General features: G+C 37.9%; 1 protein-coding gene across 3 annotated transcripts in view; it reads right to left on the reverse strand.

Moving 5' to 3' along the window:
• Positions 1 to 694: 694 nt before the first annotated feature.
• LOC140166305 (uncharacterized) overlaps positions 695 to 23,191 on the reverse strand; it is a 37,676-nt gene continuing 15,179 nt past the window's right edge. For all 3 annotated transcript variants that reach the window (XM_072189721.1, XM_072189722.1, XM_072189723.1), the window contains 6 exons: positions 9,991 to 10,222; positions 7,641 to 8,003; positions 6,593 to 6,870; positions 4,240 to 4,386; positions 3,847 to 4,021; positions 695 to 3,719 (listed from right to left, as the gene is read on the reverse strand). In XM_072189721.1, coding sequence (XP_072045822.1) covers positions 3,091 to 3,719; positions 3,847 to 4,021; positions 4,240 to 4,386; positions 6,593 to 6,870; positions 7,641 to 8,003; positions 9,991 to 10,222 — 1,824 coding nt within the window. In that variant the 3' untranslated portion in view covers positions 695 to 3,090. The remainder of the gene's footprint in view (positions 3,720 to 3,846; positions 4,022 to 4,239; positions 4,387 to 6,592; positions 6,871 to 7,640; positions 8,004 to 9,990; positions 10,223 to 23,191) is intronic.

Genomic DNA, 23,191 nt, shown 5'->3' on the forward strand with positions numbered 1-23,191 from the left:
ACAATCGGTTGTCCAGCGTCCTAACTGCATACAGATAGCAAACGAATCAAGATACTAGGGAATGAAATCAAAACTCGACCAGAGGTTGACCGGTGGTTACCGGCGGTTGAACCGCATTCCATTATTTAGAACAGTAAAACTGGCTCCAATCGGATGGAACCGCCCAGAACCAAATGGCAATACCTGTACCCTTTAGCCAGTGGTGTAGCAAGTGGGTGGACAGGGTAGACGAAGTCCAGGGGCCCGAGGGTTCAGGGGCCCGTGCAAAAGCCCAAATGAAGTAGGTTAAGGATAGGGCTGTTAAAAGGGCCGCCCCGCACTACTCCTTGTCCATGGGCTTCCGAGGCTCTTGCTACGCCCCAGCCTCTAGCTCTGATTTAAGATCTCATTGTTGAGATCAACCGGGAGATCAGCTGACAATTAAATAAACGGTGATCGAAAACCAAAGGAAAGAACGAAATGAAACGTTGTATTTTAATGTTCTAATCAATGGAAAACATGGTTAGCGCTGTGTTTCAAGGCATGCAAGCTGCAACTTTTGAATTTTTCTCAGGATTTTGGATTTTGGAAGATTTCAACGAATTAGGTCTTAATTCCAAGCTAATCATGCCATATCTGTCTTAGTTGAGGATATACCGAAGTGAAAATAACTGTGATACCTTAATTCTTTTGCTCTCTTTATTTTCACTTTGGTTTTAAAATGGTTGTACAACTGATAAATTTTGATTATTTGAAAAATAGTAACATTAGTGGTCTCGTTGACTCGACACCACTACAACCCCAACGATTATATTACATATAACACACACTTTACCCTTAATTTATAGGTGAGAGAAATAACAGTCTCAATGCTAATAATACATGAAATATGATCGCCGATCGCGTAGCGAACGTTTACAGTATAAATCGCCATATTATCGCGCAAACAAAAATAACACTTACCTTGAGTGCGGGGAAGGAAATTATTCCTGTATTTCGATAATGAATTATAGTACACAACACGACTCGAGCGGTTTTCAATCAATTATCAGAATTGGTTTCTCGTGTTAGGGGGAAAATTATTTGCAGCAAAGACCTGGTGAGAATATATGTAATGAAAACATGCTCGCTTTTGTAACGAGCGATAACCCTATTCTACATAATTCCAATAATGAATATCATGTAGAATGCGGGTAAGAAGGTGAAGTTCAACGTGGCCTTAAAATAAACATGGCGTTTTTTTCATATAGTGTATTTTTTCTCTTTATTGGTGTATTTTAATTACCATTAAAGTGAACGCATTCTAGCATACGTATAATTCCTTTAGTTACATATATATAGTTAATATTAAGTTTGGCGTGTGAGCGCGGCACGTCGCGCTTGCACGTTGGGATTTTTTTCCAAAATGAAGCCCAGGGGCGTAGCCAGCTTCCTCGGTCGAGGTGGAGGCAAAATTAAAATGTCAGAGGAAAGGACGAACAATTCCAGGTTGCATCATTTTGACCTGGTATTATCGGTGGGATATATACATATACCGTCTTTTACATGAATTTGTAAGCACTCTTTAAGCAAAGTAATTGTTCATTGAAATGAAGCTGTATATTGACATATAAGTGTTCTCTTTCAATTAATGATATAAAATCTGAGATATATTGTAAGGATCACTTGAGGTTTTGACTATTAAAACCTACATTTTGGTCAAAAATTGTGCTTGGATTTTCCATATTGGCCTTGCTATAAACATTGAATTGTGTTAGCTTTCGTTCGATATAAAATTTCTGATTGGATGAAGGTTTTGACAAAAACCAATCACAGATGCCTATTTTCAACTAGTCACCAGCTAGAAACTCACACAGCTCTTATGATGCTATGCACTCAACCGTGTAGTGTAAACCAAGACTGTGTATTGACAATTCACTGAATGTGTGGAAGCTCTTGGACGAAATTGTGTGCTAAGGTGTATCGAGGTGGAAACTGCATAGATGCGTTTATAAGATAATTGTTTTGTAGCCAAACCTTTTCATATGTTAGAGACACTGTAAATGTAAAGTCTTCGAGCTTCCACAAAAATGGGTTTCTTGGGAAAAAGTATGAATTTCACACTATATTTTGCCCATGATCGAGGTGAAAAGGGCTTTATTGGGACAATGTGTAATTTGTATTTTACATTTTGTGGCCCATAATCGGGGTGAGATTTGGTGGAAAACGTGCTCCTTACCCCCTTTCTTTTCCTTTGCCTTCTCGATTTTCTCTTTCAATTTTTGTCAGAGGGGAACCTTTCTTTCTTTATTTTTTTTTGTCGGGGGCGGGGGCACTCCGCCCGGTCCCCCACTGGTTACGCTACTGAGCTTATGATATTTTTTATAACGGTATTGTTTTTAGCAGCTGTCGTGCATCTATCGTCTATAACGTTAACACGGGCGACATCATTATTTTAAGTAAAACAACGAGGCAGAGCCGGGTTGTTTTACGCCAAAAATAATGATGTCGTCCGTGTTATACGAGACGATAGATGCACGACAGCGGCTAAAATAAATATGAATGAATGAATAAAAACAATACCTTTATTCTCTAAACATTAGAAAAGCCTTATTCAAACCTCACGTGTTTCAAAAGCGCGGCGGTTACCGGTGGTTGTAATGCGTTGCACTGTTTAGAAAAATATAAGCCGGCTCCAATAGCCAGTACTTTTCAGAATTAGCGAGGCATTGACATTGGCATTGACATTGGCTCTAATATACAAAGTAACGTTATGCAGATTCTTGGGCATCTTTTAAAGACATCCGTACGCCAAAAAGTAATCACGAATTTGAGGCCGCATCTATCGCATATCCCAATTCACAATTTTGTCATAAAGATGCGCATCAAGCGGCTGAATAGCATCTGCTAGAATCGCTTTTCCATTTTTAGCTTCAGTTTCACTTAAATTTGCCCTAAAACGGTCAAGCATGATAAAGGCTGGCCAAAAAAGCCCTGCAATGTTATCTCCGCTGGCAAATTCTTCGCAATCATCATCACTGAAGCCTAGTGTTGCAGCAAGCTGTCGCCATCGTGGTTGAATTCTTCTTGCGATCATTTCAAGGAAAACATTGGTAAGAGAACTTCTTTCTTTCATTTTGAAAGACTGCAACGATTGCAGAAGTGGTGCTTCAGCAAGGGTTTTTTCACTTTCCTTGCAGAATTCATACTATCTGGCGTTGCTGCCTTCTGTTCTGAACCTTTGTCTTTTAGCATCATTGAAGATGAAGATGACGGAAGATGCTCCGATATGGACCGCAGATGCTGGTAACTATGGTGTGTTGTAGGTATCACAGAAACTCCTTGTGAATAACTTAAACGATCTAATTGTGACTGCAGATACTTAAGATCGGATTCAAGATCACGTCGACTTCCTTTTGTAGGTTCGGGTTCTATTGAATGCAATTCATCATATTCATCAGCTGTTGTTCTTTTCTTTGAGTTACCATTGGGAAAATTCATTGCACCACAACCCGGTGATGCTGTTGCGGTTGACATATGATTTCGTGGTGTTGATTGCTGAGAATGGCGCCTTGCAGACATTTGGTGACTTGCGGACGTTTGGTGACTTGCGGACGTTTGAGGTATTGCAGATGTTGCAGACGCTGAGTCCTGTTGTTGTTGGATGTTGTCTGCCCCTCGTGACCCAGGACTTCGTGGTTGATTAATTCCTGATAGCTGTAGTCTAGGCATGAGTCGTTGAAGGTTGTCGGCCTGGTTGTCTAGATAGAAAAAAAATCCAAACATTTTTAATGCCTCTATTTCATAAAATGACTAGATGTTTGTCTTGTAATACATGTAGATAAACTCAAAATAAATTGTTTTAAGAACAAATGCTTGGAACCGTACCTTTGCGCCGTGTCACACACATTGTATTTGCAAATGTTGAATCTTCAAAAAGCTTTCGCTCAGCTTGATCGGCACTAATTAGCCCGTGTATCTCTTTTACATCATTGTCTTTCTTCTTGAATGTAAATGTGCACTTGGCATATCTACCACGCTGCAGCTGCTCATACAATATATCCTTTAATACATAAAGAAACACGTTATAACAAGGAGCAGAAGGGAAGAATGACTTTAGGGAAAATCCTATATTTTTAAGATAAGATTGTTAGCGTGTTTTAATGTTAAAACTTAATTTACTACGACCGAAACGGTTACACTAAAAGTTTTCTACTCCGACACAGTTGTTAGAGAGAGGAACCACTTAATATGTATAATTTGAAGCAACAAACATTATGCCTTTTGTTCTTCGACCAGCTCCCACTTGTTCTCTTTACTGATTATCTGTATTCGGCAAGAGATATTTTCTCCATTTAGGTGAAGTACAAAAGGTGTCATTTCCCCACACTGGACTCCGTCGACCTTTACTTCTTCGGTTTCAACCCACTGAAAAGAGCATAAGAGATAAATAAGAGAGCATATCCAAACTTTTCTTTGTACTCCTCCTTTTCAAAGATTCAACTTTTGCACATATATGGTACAGATATAATTATAATATATTTATAACTAAGGCTGAATGGAGACACATGTCAATTTCTATGGTGATGATTAATAAAGTTATAATTACCTTCGTCTGATCCTCTCTCAGAGCATATGCCCTTACGTGAAGCATATCCAAATTTAACTTTGTATCACTTCTTTTCAAAGATTCAACTTTTGCACGTATATGGTCAGGGGCTATTTTAACGTGCCTCCTGGCTCATTCTCCGATAAAGCGTCCAAGTTTGGTCTCGGTAATTGCAAAATTCCAACCATCATTCAGAATCGTAAACTTTAATAGTTTCAGAGCACAAAACAATGCATGGGTGATTTTTCAACAATACTTCATTTTTGAGCAATATTACTTGTACGCATCGGTGGTAACGTATCAGTGGTAACGTATCTGTGAAGCCCTTTCACACTTTTGTCTTAATCGTGCAAGTGTAAAAACTTACCGACTTAATACTGATACTTGATCAGTCATCACCCAATGTACTAAAGTCTGGTATGGTATTTGGCTTCATTTATCACAGCGTTTTTTCCGAGGGGAGTAAAATGTAGGTAACGTATCTGTGACGACATGAACGTAACGTCAGGATTTTTTTGCCATTAATAGACCTGATTTTTTTACTTTGAAACCATTGTGTTATGTACCACATATATAATATAACTATGGAGCCTGCTTGATCCATCACATATGAGAACATTCATATAGCTAGTTATTTTGACAGATTGCTATCCATTAGAAATATGGTAACGTATCTGTGAACAATATTGGCGACACAGTCTCAAATACCTGTTGGAAAAATTTAATAACCTGCGTTGTGATGTTTTATACTTTATAATTAGGGCATGATACCAGCTAATGAAAAGTACCTATAATCCATTACTATGCGCGCATGTATAGCGAACAGGGACACATTATACGGAACGCACCTTGGCTGGCGACATGGAAGAATACATTGGATATGCATAATCAGCTTTATTGTTTTATACTTTCTAGGCATGTTACATCCTCTAGCCCCATACATTTTAGAAAGCAACTCCTAAGTATTAGTTATATTAATAAAAGTAATTTCTTTCTGACGAAACAAGTCTGAATACGACTTGAAACTATGGGCGACACAGATTTGGCTTTTGAACACTTTATCGGAGAATGTGCCTCCTGGCACGTTGTTTGTGCAGTGAGATTAAAATTCCGTGCAAAATTTTCGCGCTCTTTTGCGTTCTCCCCCACGTGTTTGTCCCAGTTTGCATCATAGGCCTATTGGACCATTTTAGCTTCAATATGGAAAACAAATTTGCGTGCTTATGCAAGATTGGACTGCATCATTCGTCAACGCCAGTGACCTATATACAGACTTGACATTTAATATGGAATATTTCTTCACGAAGTGCCAGGACTAATCTTGAAGGGGTCTGCATAAACCACACGAGTTAACTATTGATTGGGTGTGTCGGGATGTGGTGTCAAATATTTTTGACAGAAAATGTGCTTTCCATGAGTTCACATTATGGGGCTCATAATGTAGTGAATTAGCCTAAAATGGTGGATTTAAGGGGGACTGTGTTTGAGTTTTGTGGGGCCGAGTAAAATTTCTGAATATTATTCTGATATTATCAAATTTATTGAAGTTTGAGGTGATTATGAGGTGTTAATCAGAACTGAAATGCACTTGTAATGCACAAGTTTGGAATGTTTTGAAAACTCGAGTAGAGAAATCTCCTCCAACCAGGGGTGGCTGATTTTGAAATAATTGTCCCTTGTCCCAAATTTTTGGACACTTTTGACCAAGAAAGCATAAGAACGCTCGCAATTGGGCAAATTCTTTTTGACCTAAAAACCATTAAAAGAAACATTTTTCGCTTGCTACGCTCGCAAAGTGGACCTTTACGAGCTTTGATAATTGGGGATATACCTACCTACGCCACTACCTCCAACACACGCTCCCCGCAAGCTCGTCGCCGCTGGTTGGTTTGATCTCCGAGACTTTACATCGTCGCCAACGTGCAGTGACTTTTTTCTCCTAAAATAGCCCCTGATGGTACAGATATCATAATACTAAATACACAAGGTAACTTCTATGCTGACGATTAATTAAGTTATGATTACCTCAGTCTGATCCTCTCTCAGAGCATATGCCCTTACGTGAATCATTTCTACATCTCTGACATCTGGAGGATGCATAAATGGTCTCATCTCCATCTGCATGATTTGTGGCATCTCCACCTGCGTGGTTTGCTGTGTTCCAGTGAGGTATGATAGAATGGCTGTGAACCAGCTGAAGTGAGTAACTCTTATCTTTACTTTGTCTTCTGTGACACGAACTGTGGTTGATTCACTAGCATCTGATTCTGCCGCTCCATCAAATAAAACGTGCCACGTTGAAGCTGATATTGTACAATAAAAACAAATTTGATCTCAAACTATTATTATATCCCCATAATCGTGCATATTCAATATAAATATTTCAAACAGTATTATTCATATGCACAATGTCACTCATATTATGTGTAAGAAATGAAAAGGGCGAAGCGAAAACAGATATATGTGTTTTTGGCTCGCAGATGTTTACATTAGATTTCAGACACACCGTCCTTCGATTTATACGAAAAAAAAAGTCTACCAACATGTTCCAGGTTGTGCCCGAGAACGGGTCACAAAGTGGAGAACACACTGGCGTTTCAAAAGAATAGGGTTAGTATTAGCCTAATCATTGGAACTGGAATGATAACAATGACAAGGTTCATAACAACGTTATGAAATTGGACACAGTTAATTATGCAGATCGGTCGACAACCTCATCCACACTTTTTCACCCTCAAATGAGAGATTTTGGTATCCGTGGAAAGTCCATTATGTTTCTCACAGTGGTTTGTTTGGATCGTGTAAACCAACTCATATTCATACAGTATTCTATGGGCCTTCAAATCCACACTTTCTGTACCATACCAAAGTAATTGAAATATCGGTATAAGACTGCAGAGGTAGGAGTGTGGTCAAGGTCATTAATCCAAGGTGAGGAATCAGTGTGTAATGAAATCGGACCTTCCGCCTTCAAGATATTGTTTTATACTGTGGACTCACTTGCACGAGCTTATCTGTGCATCCAAAACTAAGATAATACATTATGACATCCTGTAAAAGCAAAATGTCTTACCTTCTGCAACCTTTGACCACACTGTTACATTTCTGACTGTGATGTTTTGAGCTGAATGGGGAAGGACTAAGACTACTGGCTTGAGAAACGTTGCATTATGTGGTTCGATGCACACTGTTGGTCCTATGACGAATTGGTTATTTTCTAAGGGAGGGTGATGCTTCCCATCCAGATGCACTGATATGGTGACTTCAACAGATTCTGCCACAGGAAGTGCACCTTCTGGAATTTCTAGTCTGACACTGGTATCTGGAACCTCTACTACTTGACTCTTGTGGTCTAGAATTGCTAAATATTCTTTGCAATACCAGGACTTGCTGCGAGAGCCAAATAAACTAGTCGTGGTCGTAGCTACTTGCGCATCTAGATAAACCCAAAAAAAATACATAAATTACATTTAAGTGTTTTATCACCAATATAATAGCAAGTGGAAATAATGAAACCTTTGTCTGGAGTTTTCTAGATTATTCGGGTTTTCAAATGATATTGTTTTGCAACCAAAAAGAGGTACATTTTTAAACCTTGCACATACAATAGACAATATACCGCTTATAAGCAATATTGTAACATTTCCATAAAAAACAACATGTTAGTTTTGCTATGAAATACCCTTTGAATTTTGAGGCGAACAAATGAGGTGAAGAAAAAAAAATATCGCTATTTCATTTCAGCGCCTATATTGCCAATGCGTCGATTGCTAATAAAATTGATTGGCTTGTCAAAAGCATGATGTAGATTCACGCATGAGCGTATAAAAATATGTAGATCTAATTTTCTCATTGAAGATATTTTGAAGATTGTTATTGTAATGTTGTTTGGGAAAATTGTGGTATTTCTGTAGCAAAAACGTCTACAAATTATCAAAAAAAGGCTACACGTATAATATGTAATGCTAAATGGGACACATCTAGTAATAATGTCCTTTATTACTTTGGTTCGAAACCAGTTTCTAATAGGCAGCAGTACAATTGTTCTGTTTGAATATATAAGATTTTGAATAACTTGTCACCATATTTAACTCGTATATTTTCATGATGATGTAAATCATTAAGTTATTTGTACTTTGTTTTTTAATATATTTTGTATGTTGTGTTTTGTCCACGGTCCCAAGAAAGAACAACTTTGTTGATTTGGGCCTCCGTGGTGAAATAAAGCTTCCTATCCTATCCTATAAATAAGACGTAGCTTATATCATAGAAATTTAACGTCATTTATACGTCAATGATTTACGCGAAAAACATTTCAGCGATACGAAAGTTCGAGTAATCGATCGAGGAATTAAACGACGCGTTGAGTTGTTTTATTAAATAGCTCAAATTTCCCAGCACACGTAAGGCCTTGATTGTTTGGAGAATACTTTAATTCATTAAAGTACATTACAATCGTGCAAAAATTTGAATAACAAATCGAGGGCGTCCTCCTCAGTTGTTATAATATAAGTAGTTGTTTTCTAGGTAATTGGGGTTTTTCAAATTATATTGTTTTGCAATCTAAAAGAGGTACATTTTTAAACCTTGCACATACAATAGACAATATACTACTTATTCTTGGATAATATAAAGCTATAACATTTCCATAAAATAAATTTTTGAAAAACCATGTTAGTTTGTATTATGAAATACGTAGACCCTTTTAATTTTGAGGCGAACAAATGAGGTTAAAAACCAAACCAAACAAAAACAGAATCGGTATTTCATTTCAGCGCCTATATTGGTCGATTGGTACTCGAGAATCCTTGTTGGTAATAAATTGATTGGTTTGTTTATGAATATTCTTTCATACACTCCTATATCAAAACAGCCAATCAGAAAAGTTGTTAGAAATGTACGAAACATGCATTGATTGTGTATATTGTGCACTCCGCGTACTACTCGTAGTGTTTCGCGCGCGTTTGCGTCGCGTAGGATTGATTCATTTTCGGGCGGGTTAATGCATTTATATTTGCTTCTGTTTTCCAACATTTTTAGTGATAATTTATTACATATAAAAAAGTAAAAATCACGTGTTTTTTTCTTCTCGTGTATGAAATAGATTAATAAACTTGTATTACTTATTGGGAGAGAAATTAGACAAAATAATGCACTTGCGCTGATGTTGATGTTGACTCCCCCTTCGGGGCTCGAGCATTAGACACATCAACATCAGCGCGCGTGCAATATTTTGTCTAATTTCTCTCCCAATAAGTAATACGCGTTCATTAACCTATAAGTAGATTCACACATGGAGGAGTGTGTGGGGTGATTAAGTGTGTGGTTAGGTTTGGGTGAGTTTTGATCGAATGGGCTGTGATCGTGTGTATATGCCGGCGTTTGTAGGTGACGGTGTGCTTTTGAATCTCGTATGCATTTACCGTGTTTTTCTTTCTTCAACGTTAATCGATCAGTGAGCGATGAAGAGGTTGAAACCACATTGTCGCAGGGATCGTCGTGGACAGACGTTGTTATTGCATACTCATACTTAACAAAAGGATTGACATCTCTAAGTGCTTCTTTAGCGACAAACGACTGTCCGGTCTCTTTAAACACACGGACAATACTATGATGACCATTCCTGCTAGCAATGTCAAAAGCAGTGTCCCCGTCCTGAAAACAATAAAGAATTTGCGAAATGAGGTTCAAACGTCTGGATGATTATAAAGGATTATCTATTCAAACCCACTCTGCCATGAAAGCCGCCTGAAGTCGAAATGGAGGAGAAAATCTGTAGTTAGCAGTACATTAGAGATTGCAAAATTTACTTGAAACGTGCATAGGGCCTGCACTTTGGCTCCACATTTGAAAGGGGCGTGAATTCATTTTTGGATACGCCCCTATTATAATTAGGAAATACTCAGTCACACACATTCCCTATATGTATATACATGTACCACATGTAGTAAATCTGTCTGCTTTATCTGTATTGTGACGTTCTTAAGCAAATAGTTAAACACGATTTCATCAAACATTATAACAATAGCTCTTTTACAGTGTGCAATCATCCCGGGCAATAATTGGGCAATAATAGAGGATGTGCGTGAAATTATTGATTGGCTCCATACAAAGGATTTGAACCGGTGTCCTTCACCGTAATCATGGCGCAATGCAGTGCATTCAATCAAACGTTGTCGTCAACCTATTTGATCGTATAGTGCATTTGTTATGTGTGTGTGACGAGCTGTCGCGGTAGATTCCAATAGCTTGTAATCATGGTTTTGTTGAATGAATTTGAGTACTCCGCCATATTTACAGTATGATACGTCATAATCTAGGTGATTATTTGCATTGGATGTCTTGAATACGCTGGCGAAGTTGTGTAGGCCTAATAATCGGATTAATGCTATAACAGTAGATGAATACAAGGTTTGAATATATCGCGTTGCAAAGCCCCATTCAGTGATCCCAGCGAAAGTGAAATAAAAATCAAATTGTTACTTTTATAAATTTTTAATGAAAAAAATGGGCAAAAAAACCAAGAAAACGGCAGTATCGACGAAGTTGAAGCCCCATTGAAATACATGTAGCTAATTTATATATAGGCCTATTGTCAGTATATAAATTACAGATTCACGTAAATGCATTATTTTTGTCTTAAATAGGCCTACTCGGCTTTCGGCTGAACCACTAGCAGAAGATACCAAATTGATGTTTTATGACCTTTGAAATTCTTTTGTTGCGAGTGACATGGTCAGTTCAATTCACGCCGAGTGTCCTTGACAGGTTTGACTCTGCTTCAGTGGTCATGAAAGAATTCAAAAGATAACCTCTGCCCCACCAATCCCAAGCAATTGTCTGAAACTGCTCTTCGGATGATGTATCATAAGAACTCAGTCGTCAAATGATGATAGTCATATAATGACCAAAAGATTATTACTGACTATATCATTGAAGACTGAGTTCCGCAGTCTAGTACAAAATCTGAATTTTGATGATTTTTACGATCGTCCGGATGAAAAAATCACTGAATGGGCCGTTAGTACCCTCCTCTCCTTACCCTGGCAATATGAATCAAAGAAAATAAAGAAAAAATTAAATTAAACAAGAAAAAAAGTCAAAGAAAAGAAACAATAAAAGAAAAACAAATATGAAAAGTTCGAACAATATTTGGTTTATAAAATTAATGTGACCGTGATGAGGCTCGAACTCACCACCTTCCGATTTAAAGTTCGAAGCGCTCGTGTACCAAATTCTGATGCCTTACCAAGTGAGCTGTGCTCCTGAGATACGAAATAAAAATAAAATAATACTGTACACTGTATACCTGCTTGTGTCGGTAATTGATTTGCTCTAATTCCATAATGGTACAGTGCAACAGAGCAAAAATGCCCAAAATTTAAAAGCTATATAATTTATGAACAATATTCACTACACATAAAAATACTAATACAAGGGAATTTCAACATAAGAATCCAAACAATTAAGTACCAACATGCACAGCTTTGTCCTAATATCACATTTGGGTTTTTAACAAAATGTTATCAAACCTCTACTGTGATTGGCAGCTGCACAAGGCATCTCTTTGATAGCTGATAATGGCCATCCATTCAGCAAGTGGCTACTAACTGACCTTGACAGGCTTGAATGAGCACTGTCATCTGCTACAAAACCATCACACTCTAGGACCTGGTCACTCCATGATCCAACAGAGAGCACAGTACTTTGACAATGGAGTGAAATTATTGATTAAGTACAGCTCCTATGCGTGTATAGCAAAAAATTGGAATAGAATGTTTGGAATCATGTAACTAAAATACTAAATGCATTCTGCAAAATGTGCTCTGACCAATATATAAAGCATTTCATTAGCTTTAATTTGACATATTGTTTGACATGTTTGGAATTATGGTAAATCATTAAATAAAATATTTATTAATTAATCAATTATGTCAATTAATTAAAAATTTAATGCAAATATGCATATTTTCTCTGACAGAATTGTAGGATTTGACAAGAGCCATCTTTCTTGTAAGTTTGATTCTTATAACATACCGGTATCGTATTGCGTCCCCAGTTATAGTTGCAGAAAAAAATACGCGTGCAGGACACACATACGCACACACCCCTGTCTGTGTTCGCCTCCAAACGTGGACATTGCGTTTTGCTATCTAACCGAGGACGTGTGTATGATGTTTTCATCGCCTAACCGTGGACTAAAATGGCGGATTTTTTTTGTGTATAATACGAAACGGAATTTTAGCCATCAACCTGCGGACGGTAGTTTTTACACGTGTGGTCCTCGGTTTCAGGCAAATAGCGTTTAAAGCATCTAACATGCATTTGAGGTCTTTTGCAGCAGTTTGAGACCGAGGACAGTCCTCGGTTGGAAGTAGGTCCACAGTTTAGGGTGAAAAATCTTTTGTGTGTCCTCGTTTGTCGGCGAACACGCACGCACCCCCACACACCCAGAGGATCGTACCGTTTTACAATCATATAACATTCATTGGCGCTAGTAGTAGTAAATTCCAATTTTCTTTGCTTTACCTCACTTGTTCTGCTCAAAAATAAAAGGGGACATATCTGACAGTAAAAGCATTTTTATGGAAATTATGTTTAACTATTTGCTTAAACAGCACAAAACAGATAAAGCAGACAAATTTACTATACATAAGCCTCTACATGTATGGTATGCCAGGGACTGTTTAAGAATATATCATTTACTTCGAGGACTGTTATATATCAAAAATGTGAAAAATATCAAATTTTAATTATTTGTCATAAAATTTGTATTATATCGTGAATTTCAAACAATGAAATTATTTGATATCAGAAAGACATTCTTGGTATTCATAATGCAATTCGATATGTCTGATGTGCTCTCGTGTCCCACAAAAAATACTATCGAAACGCTCAAAACGCTCATTCCAGATCCCTTAATTTGGTTAATTTTCTTTGTCGTTTTTTTTCTTGTTTTATTTATTTTTTTCTTTATTTTTTCTTTGATTTATATTGCCAGGGGAAGGAGAGGAGGGAACTAAAGGCCCATTCAGTGATTTTTTTTGATTTTTTTTTCATCCCGACGATCGTAAAAATCATCAAAATTCAGATTTTGGATATTAGACTGCGGAACTCAGTCTTCAATGATAGTCAGTAATTTTTATATTTTGGACATTATTATGACTATCATTTGAGGACTGAGTTCTTATGATCCGAGGAGCAGTTTCAGACAATTGCTTGGGATTATTGGGACACACGGTTGTTTGAAGGGATCATTTATTAGTTTTTCAAACAAAACATCATGTATAACCAAATTTTAGGTTTAACCAGCTATAAGTGATATCGTGCTCATGTAAAAAGATGCTTTTGAGTCATTCTCAACTTTAATTTCACCTCTTTTACAAAATTATTCACTTTTATAGTGTTTTTTAAAGCTTTTTCGGATATAAAATGTATGTATTAATGCCAAAATTGGTGGCGCTATTTAGTTACTGGAAATTACCCTTTCAAGCTTTTAATACCAGTAATTCCTTTTATTGTTTGATAAAATATGTTTATAAAATTTCCTTGTTGCTTGTTTCACCTATTCTAGCTGTTTTAATGGCGGTATTAATCACCTAACCCTTGCAAATAAAGAAATATGATTTAGGATAAATAGCGCCATCTATAGTTTGCATTTAGTTAATAATGAAGCCAATTCTATATACATCAAACAGCCGTGGACAGAGGTTATCTTTTGAATTCTTTCATGACCACACAAGCATAGTCAAACCTGTCAAGGACACTCGGCGTGAATTGAAAGACCATGTCACTCGCCACAAAAGAATGCAAAGGTCATAAAACACCAATTTGGTGTCTTCTGCTATCTAAAGGCGTATGGGTGATTTTGTACCTTTCGTCATTGTCATAGATGTGCTAACATAGCTTGCCAGTGCAGTGGTTCAGCCGAAAGCCGTGTGTCTAAGAAAAAAATAATGCATTTACGTGAGTCTGTAATTTATATACCGGTACTGACAGTATATAAATTAGCTACATGTATTTGAATGGGGCTTCAACTTCGTCAATACTGTCGTTTTCCTGTTTTGTTTTTTTGCCATTTGTTTTTCATTAAAAAAATTTATAAACGTAACAATTTGATTTTTTTTTTCACTTTCGCTGGGATCACTGCATGGGACTTTGTAGCGCGGATTATTCAAAACTTGTTTTTACCTACTGCTATATAGTATTAATCCGATTATTACATAACTTTGCCAGCTTATTCAAGACATAGGTTATGTAAGGGATAAACTGTACATGGGTATAGACAAAGAGCTTTTAAATAGAAATAGAGTCGCAATAGATTATATAATCTTTTGTTCGTTTGATGCCGATTAGAAGTTGCGACAGGCTATTCATAAAAGTGGTACCATTGTTTCGAACAAAGGGCAGTGAATGGGTTCCGCCATTAAATTGGTCACTGATCCGGCATCATATTAACGCTTTACCCAACAGGCGAGTATAAATAAGTGACCACAATACAGTCATGTGGAAGGGCAGTCATGTGTAAAGTGGTACCATTGTACTCACGTATCCCAAATGTGCGCTTGTGCGGGTCTGGTGTCTATATTGGAGGCTTTAGTTGTCGATATGATCTTTTTTATCACCCACCTGACTTTAGACGCTTCATTTAAATAAATTGAATGCCCCTGCTGATCGACTACACATTAGAATGTATTAGCTGCCAGGTTCACATTTCTATAGTATTCTATAATGGTAATCGCTGCGTATACATGTAAGTATAAGTATAGGCCTATAGGTTTTTTCACAAATGTCCATTTATCTTTTATTTTAAAAAGGAGATTGGCATAGAAATAGCGGCGGTGGAAGGGGTGGGGCAGATTCTCCCCTGTGAGAAGTCTTGAGAGGGGATATGAGGGAGGAAAAGGGGAGGAGGGATATGGAGAATGAGGGGGCCTACAGGAAGGGAGAAAGAGGACAAATGAAGAGAAGAAATAATGAGAAGTAAATAAAATAATAGCAAAATAAGGACATATTTATATTGGAATGACAGGGAGAGTGAGAGAGGACAAAAAGAAAAGAAAGAGGAGGAAGAAGGCAAGAGAGAGAAGGATAGCGAGGGAGTGATAAAGTTAGTGTAGGCCTAGGAAAGAATAAATACAGAGAAAGAAAAGAAAGGAAAATAAATGTAATAATAATTATTATAAAACTTAACACACATAACAGCACTAAGCAGCCATTCGATGACATCAATGCCGTTGTGCGTTACGTAATTAATGAGCCCAGTCAGATGTATTTCGCACCAGAGAAGATGATAAAAGAGGAGGTCGCTCGCTGCCCACATCAAATAAATAATGTGTGCATCCGCCTATTGATGGAAACAATGATCTAATCCGATTAATCAACTAATACGATAAGTGGCTTTGCGAGTCACGACTGCCTAGCTCTAAACGACGCATGCCCGGATATCAATTTGTTACGTCAGTTGACCGCGAAATATAATTTCTGTATTGTTTGGCATGACTGGCTGCTAAATTTGACCTGAGATCCCTGTGAAAAAGACCCGCATTTTGGATCCAAATAGCATTTTTGGACACGTTTGGACACAAAACGGGAGTATATGGAGAAACTGACACGAGTTTGAATTACTGATTACACTGGTTTTAAGTTTCCGTAAACTGCCGCAAATATTCAAATAGTTATCATTTAAATTTCTTTTCCTTTGACCTTATATTAATTTGATTGGAAAATTAATTATGCTTGACTTTCCATAACTTAACAATTTTTTTGCTTTTTTTTAATGGGAGTTGCGATATATATAATGCTTTTTCACTCGTTTAAAAATCATGGTCACCCTGGTTAGTATTATTTTTTTTAAAGAAAAAAGCATGATTTGACTGCAAAATTGGGACTTTAACGATGTACTTCCGTGTGTGGAATATTTTCTCCACTAATGAGAACTACCAAATCAGACGAGCGTGTGGCGGATGAACAGATTACCACAAAGGAAGTTTCAAGTGGTGTTTTAAGTACCCCAAACAAAGAAAAGTGAATAGAGGTTAACTGTGGGTAATCGGATTATTATGTTCGAGCGATCTCCTCTTTTCTCATCTTCTCTGTTCGCACCTGCCAAGCACAAGTCACCCAATTTCGAAAACTGGACGTTGAATGTACACTCTCATGAATATTGATTGGCAACATTTTTCAATATGTCAGTTTCAATCTAATCGGAAACAATAGAACAATAGACCCTGCAGAGCGTTGGGTATAGAGGCCCTGCATGCTTTTATCGATTGGCTCCAAACAAAGGATTTGAACCGGTGTCCTTCACCGTAATCACGGCGCAGTAGCCAACAGTCCATTCAATCAAATGTTGGCAGTGTGCGAGACCAGAGAAGATGTAAAAGAAGGAGATAGATCCAGCTATCCTCAAACAAAATATGTGTGTTGCCGCTCATTCAAAAGCAATCACGCTATTTAGGTTTAACAATAAAAAACAACAAAAGGGTTCGAACCCATGACGGGTGTGATACACAAGTTGCTGCTTACTGGTTTTAGGGAAAGGTCAGTGTCTGTATACCATCAATACCATGCATACCATGCATGCAGATCCTAACATCCAGTTTATTTCAAATAAAATATGACCGAAGTTCCATGGCAAATAATAATTTTGCACGCTTGGTTACGCTTTCAACCTCTACGATTTATGATACAGACTATTTTCAATTATCAAAATATCTTTATTAGGTTTGCAGGAAATGACAGGAAAATACATTAAAACAATAAAATATAGATGATCAAAAATCATCCCGTTTCTAACAAAATCCTAAAACACTCTCCTAAATAATTAATATATATTCCAAAATGGGCGGATTTTGTTGGAATCTTTACAAAACTACATTTCTTTCTTATAGTATCCACGTGCGGTATCCCTGCAGAGCAACATCAGGTTCTTAACACACACGTGTCATACTTTCAAGGAATTATCTATAGAAACATTGGATATGGTTTCAATTCTGGAGTGAAAATTAATCAACCGTAGTCGGCAAGGCACATCACATCAAAGGCTACTTTCAAGTAGATGTGTAACTACTTGAGAATAAAGGACTATGAATAGGTGCGACAGGATAACCTACGGGATTATCTCAAGGATATAATTCCGTTCTTCCTCCTTCTTTTTCAACTTTCCTGGCGAGACGAACGATGTATAAATCTAGAGGTCACATCATCACTTATCATGCTTATGTTGTCCAATGCATATACTGTGTGTATTGTTCCCGGGAATTGTCAATGCAGTCAAGCAAACAGGTATTATATTTTGAAAAGGCCGCTATAGTATATTCACAGGGGTGTCTTGAATGGCCAATCATATGGGACATAATCAAATTGCAGTGACTGCTTCCTTTGTTACCACATGTCAGTCATCTTGTGATTATTGGACCATGTAAACCTGCAAAAAACGAGACAAAGTGCTGGCCCTATGATACGGGAACGCCAACGGCAAGCTACATTAGTCGAAAATCAGTTGGTATGCCCTCTAGAGGGTGAAATCTATTGTGAATTGGTCAATCGTGGAATTACCGTACGGCGATTGCGTTGCGTTTGGTAGCAAAAAATGACGTTCCAAAGTGACAAAAAAGTGTTAAGAAGTGAATCAAAGTATCCAACAAGTAGAGCCCGACATAATCCATTTTGGGGTTACAATTTGACCTAGTATAGACAAGAAGAAGTGAATAAATTTCGATTTTGTCGACGCGAATTCGAACGGGCAGATTGCCTATTTCTTTGTGTGTGGAGAATGCCGTCCAAAAATCAGCTTGCGAAGAGGCGTTTTAGGCAAGATCGTGACGTCTAATGACATAATGCGGTAGAATTGTCTGTTTTGGACACGTGACAGCAGTTCGTGCAACGGCATGTTCGCCATTGCTATTTCGTTGCATTAAACAGCTGACAAAGTGTTTGCTTATGGATACTATTCAGCAAACACCAAAATGTTTTTAAAACATGATAATGCATATATTTTTGGTTTTAGTTTAAACATTTTGATAACATATCAATATCGGTTTATATAAAAATCATGAAAACTCTTTTTTAAAACGTGTTATCATGAAAAAAAAAACCAATACAACATTTTGATCCAATATTCGAAATGCTGGAGTTAAAATATCATTTGCCAAACATTGTGTGTAATTATGGTAGAATGTTTTGCAGCAAGTTTTGAACACAATGTTTTTTGAATGTTATTAGAACCTTTTATATACCCTTGACCCTTACATACCCTTTAACCCGACATTTCCCGTTTTCTGTAATATATTTGTGTTTGGTGGGTAATAATCGAGCTAGGCATGTTAAATTATCTATTTTCATTTTGCTTTAATAGGTAACCAGGGTACTTAAACAGAGTATTTATATGATAATGGGGTTTGTTTCTTGTTGCTCGAATAATATACACCATGGTGACCTCCGAGGCATCCAACACCAAACTCTATTTAGTTTATTTAGACAAATAGCATACACGTGTGAACAATAGGCCTGTTCATTTTCCAATGAGCCCGCAAATTCAAATATCGCTAATCTGGACTGAATGCTTAGGCCTAAAAAAATGTTTGAGTGGCGTAACATAAATTTTTTTTGTACTTTTTAAGCTGTAAATTTCGTTTGATATAGGCTTTGGAAATTTTTGTTTTTTTGTTTTTAAATTTATTAATTTTTATTAATTTTTTTAAATTTTATTCTTTTTTTTTTGCAAAAAAAAGTTAGGGTCGGCCTAATTTTAGGGTAGGTCGGGTTACGCCAATCAAACAATTTTTTTAGGCCTTAGAGCAATATATACAGCCAGTCGTATTTGCATATCAATACCGAGGAAAGTGGGTTCGAAGAGAGAAGAAGAGAATCCATTCTCATCTTCTCTGGTTCGATGCACCCAAGGTGAATCAATGGGTGCTTTATATAAGATATTAGATATTAAATATAATTGTCTCAGCATAGCGCCACCATGAGCTTATTGAAAATTTTGCGTTTAGATATAGTCTCCGGTCAGACTTTACGAGGCTATCACGAACATACTAGGAACGACGAGCGTTAGGACCGACACAAACTGGCTGTGTAGGAGACTAGTTTGGATGTGAACGGCACTATGACGCTCTACCGCCCATTGTCATAATACGTAACCCGTATGGCGTTTGCCGTAAACGCCTCTTCGCAATCTCTCTATTATGCACGAAAATACGTCAATTTAAAAACAATAGTTTCCATATTCCCTGATGCAGTAGAAAATTACAAGTTAAAATTGTATATCTAGTTAAAAGATCATTTAGCAAATGTAGGAGACAGCTCCCCGATGAGACAGTTTGCCGCCGTTCTTTTGCCACCCCTACTTTTACCAGGAGGGGGGAGAGGAGGCTCGCGCCTTCAAATACCCTCACCCATATACGCGAGACGGGCTACTTTGTCTTTGGACGTTCTATTTACCTAACCAGTCCTTCCGACGAAAGCCTTGAAATGTTGTCACTATAACTAGTAGTTGCGTACCAACCCCAAAACTACAGGGACAAAATTGACAACATTTGTGATATTTATCTTCCATTTGGCCTCATTTAGGCCACAATTACCCTAATTTCGTCCCATTTCAGCATTAAAATTGCAAATTTTCGCGCGCGCACGTTCAAGTCAAGTCATTTTGGTAGCGATTCAGTTGTGATGCCAGCATTAGACGAGTCCTCCACCCTGCAAAGACAAATTTACACAGAGTTACATTCTAATGTTTAGCACAAAGAATCAGAGTTTACACTATGTATGACCAATTTGTGATGCCATCATTGGAGCAGTCCCTCCATCCTGCAAAGACAAATTTACTCAGGGTTTGTATCTAATATTTAACACAAACAATGAGATCTTACACTCATGAATATTTACATGAAGTAGCGGTTACCTGGGTCTGGATATTCAATGAGGCCTTCGCCAATAAGACACGTGACAATCTCTGTATGACCATTCTGTGATGCTAGCATCAGAGCAGTCCATCCATCCTGTAAAGACAAATTGACACGTGGCTACTATCTCATACTTAGCACAAAAAATGAGAGCTTACACTCATCAATGTTTAATACATGGCATAGTTGTTCAAAATGTTCCATGAAAAACATAATAAAGTTTATATTGTACGCACCCATGATAGCATTTTCTTCGGGGAAAGGAGGGGGGTCCCAAATTTACAAAAAGTCGGCTTCAATAAAATTGCGACCCCCTATTTCGACAACAAAACTTGTATGACTCCCCCTCCCGCACACACACACACACCCCACACACACCTTACTCCCCAAACAGGCTAAAATTGTATTGAAATCAGTCTTTTGAACAAAATAAACACACTATCTGTGGTCATCTTGTGACTCCCTACAGTTAGATTCAGATTCAGATTCAGATTCAGATTCAGATTAAATTTATTTCAAATTCGTGGCCCGTAGGCCAAATTACATGAAATATTACATTTGCAATGTTTACATTAAAAGACATACAAAAAACATATAAAATATACATGAAAACACCATAAAATTACTCATAGAAATTAATTGCACTTGTTGAGGCAACATCTCACAGTCACACAGCTCACACACCCCTGTATCTTCTCCACACACACCTTACATACACACACACCTTACATACACCCCCACCCGAACTATCAGCCCTCCATATACACACCCCCACACACACCCCAGATGCACTAAAGAATTTAATTTAATAAAACAGTAATTAATAAATAACATAACAAAATATTGCACATAAATATTTGGACTTGCCAAATTATAAGGGGCAAATTCAATACATCAAGATAAAAATGCTGTCATAAAATCACATTTAAACACACCAGCTGAATATGAACATGATGAGATGCACTAATTAAGTAGATGAGTGAGATAGGGTATTGAGCTGTTCCCATATCTTTTGTTTTGGTTCTGGGGACATGATACTTATTGCACTGTCTAAGGGTCATATTGTGGGTCCTCATATTGTGTGGAAACCATTCTGAGTACCTATCAGATTCAACACATTTTTGAGCAAACTGTGTACAGAGATGTAGTCTTCTATCATTCAAAGTTTGGAGTTCCAACTGGTCAAGAGAATCTGTGTAGGATGAGTAATTAGCACCAAGGATAATGCGACAAGCCCTCTTTTGGATGCGTTCTAATTGATGTGCCTGGTCGTTGGTAATACTACCATGCCAGACAGGGGCTGCATATTCGCATGTTGGGCGAACATAACCAATATAAACAGAGACTAGGTCACCAGTTGGAACACCAAAGCGTTTGAGACGTGAGAGCATGTACAACCTTCGACTGCTTTTTGATACCATATTGTTAACCTGAGACTGCCAGCCAAGATTGGACTGGACAGTCAGGCCCAGGAGCTTAGTCTCAGACACCACCTCAAGCTCCAATCCCAGCAATGCGAAGACTAGGAGGGGCGGGAGGTTCCCTCATGAAACAAACCTGCATCACCTTGCACTTACTCGGATTGAGCTTGAGATGATTGTCTTTTGCCCAAGCATCCAAGTCCTGAACATCAGGTCCAATCTGGCTGACTTGTTTAGCAGGACGAACCTCTCCAAGGGTGAGATCATCGACATACTTAAAGCTTTTAGTCAGAGACTCCTCAGAAGCATTGTTGATTACACCAAGAAATGTGATGGGGCCCAGCTTAGTGCCTTGTGGGACACCACATGAGAGAGTTTCCCATTCTGACAGGGCAGAGTGGTACTGCACTCGTTGACGACGAGCTGTGAGGAAGTTTATAATCCACGGCAGTAACTCGCTTCTGACACCAAGCTCGTAGAGTCTCTGTATAGCTAAAGTATGGTCGATGCAATCAAATGCCTTGGAGAAGTCCGTCACAACTAGGGTTCCTACAGTTCCTCCTTTGTCTGTACCTTTGAAGAAAACATCAAGAATATCAATTAGACAATGAGAAGTAGACGACCCTTTGATACTACCATATTGGTTGCGGTCAATTGCACTAGAAATATCATCAAGCACCCAATTTGCAACAAACCCCTCACATACTTTTGCCAAAAGGGAAGTCAATGAGATTGGCCTTAGTTTTGAGATTGTAGCAGGGGTTTCCTTTGGAATTGGGGCAATTGTTGCATCTTTCCAAACTTGGGGGACCATTCCATCTTTTAAAGATGAGTTGAATATATCTGTTACTGGGATGCTAAACTCACAGGCAAACTCTCTAATCAACCTCCCAGGAAGACCGTCAGGTCCTGCTGCTTTTTTAACATTCAGTTTTTTCAGAGCATTGTACATATCCCATACCTGGATCTGGGGTGGCAATCTTGCAGGTAGGAAGGCAGGCAGCTCCTGTGGGTTGATTGGAGGTCTACTTTGTGAGACTGAGGCAAAATTATCATTTATAGCCCTTGCAATTGCTTTTTCATCATTTTGCTGGACACCAGGGACTGAGATAATTGGCCTTTTCTGGCATTTGTTGGTTATTAGTTGGATTCCCTTATGCCAGCCTGATGGATCACTTGACTTGAGGTTCTGAATGCGATCTTTGTAGTAAAATGTCTTCGCTTGATCGATGGCACGACTAACCTTATTGCGGAGAAAGCGCCAGAGAAACATTTTCTTCTCAGCAAAAGCT

The sequence above is a fragment of the Amphiura filiformis genome, chromosome 12, assembly GCF_039555335.1.
Source record: "Amphiura filiformis chromosome 12, Afil_fr2py, whole genome shotgun sequence".
Taxonomy (NCBI): domain Eukaryota; kingdom Metazoa; phylum Echinodermata; class Ophiuroidea; order Amphilepidida; family Amphiuridae; genus Amphiura; species Amphiura filiformis.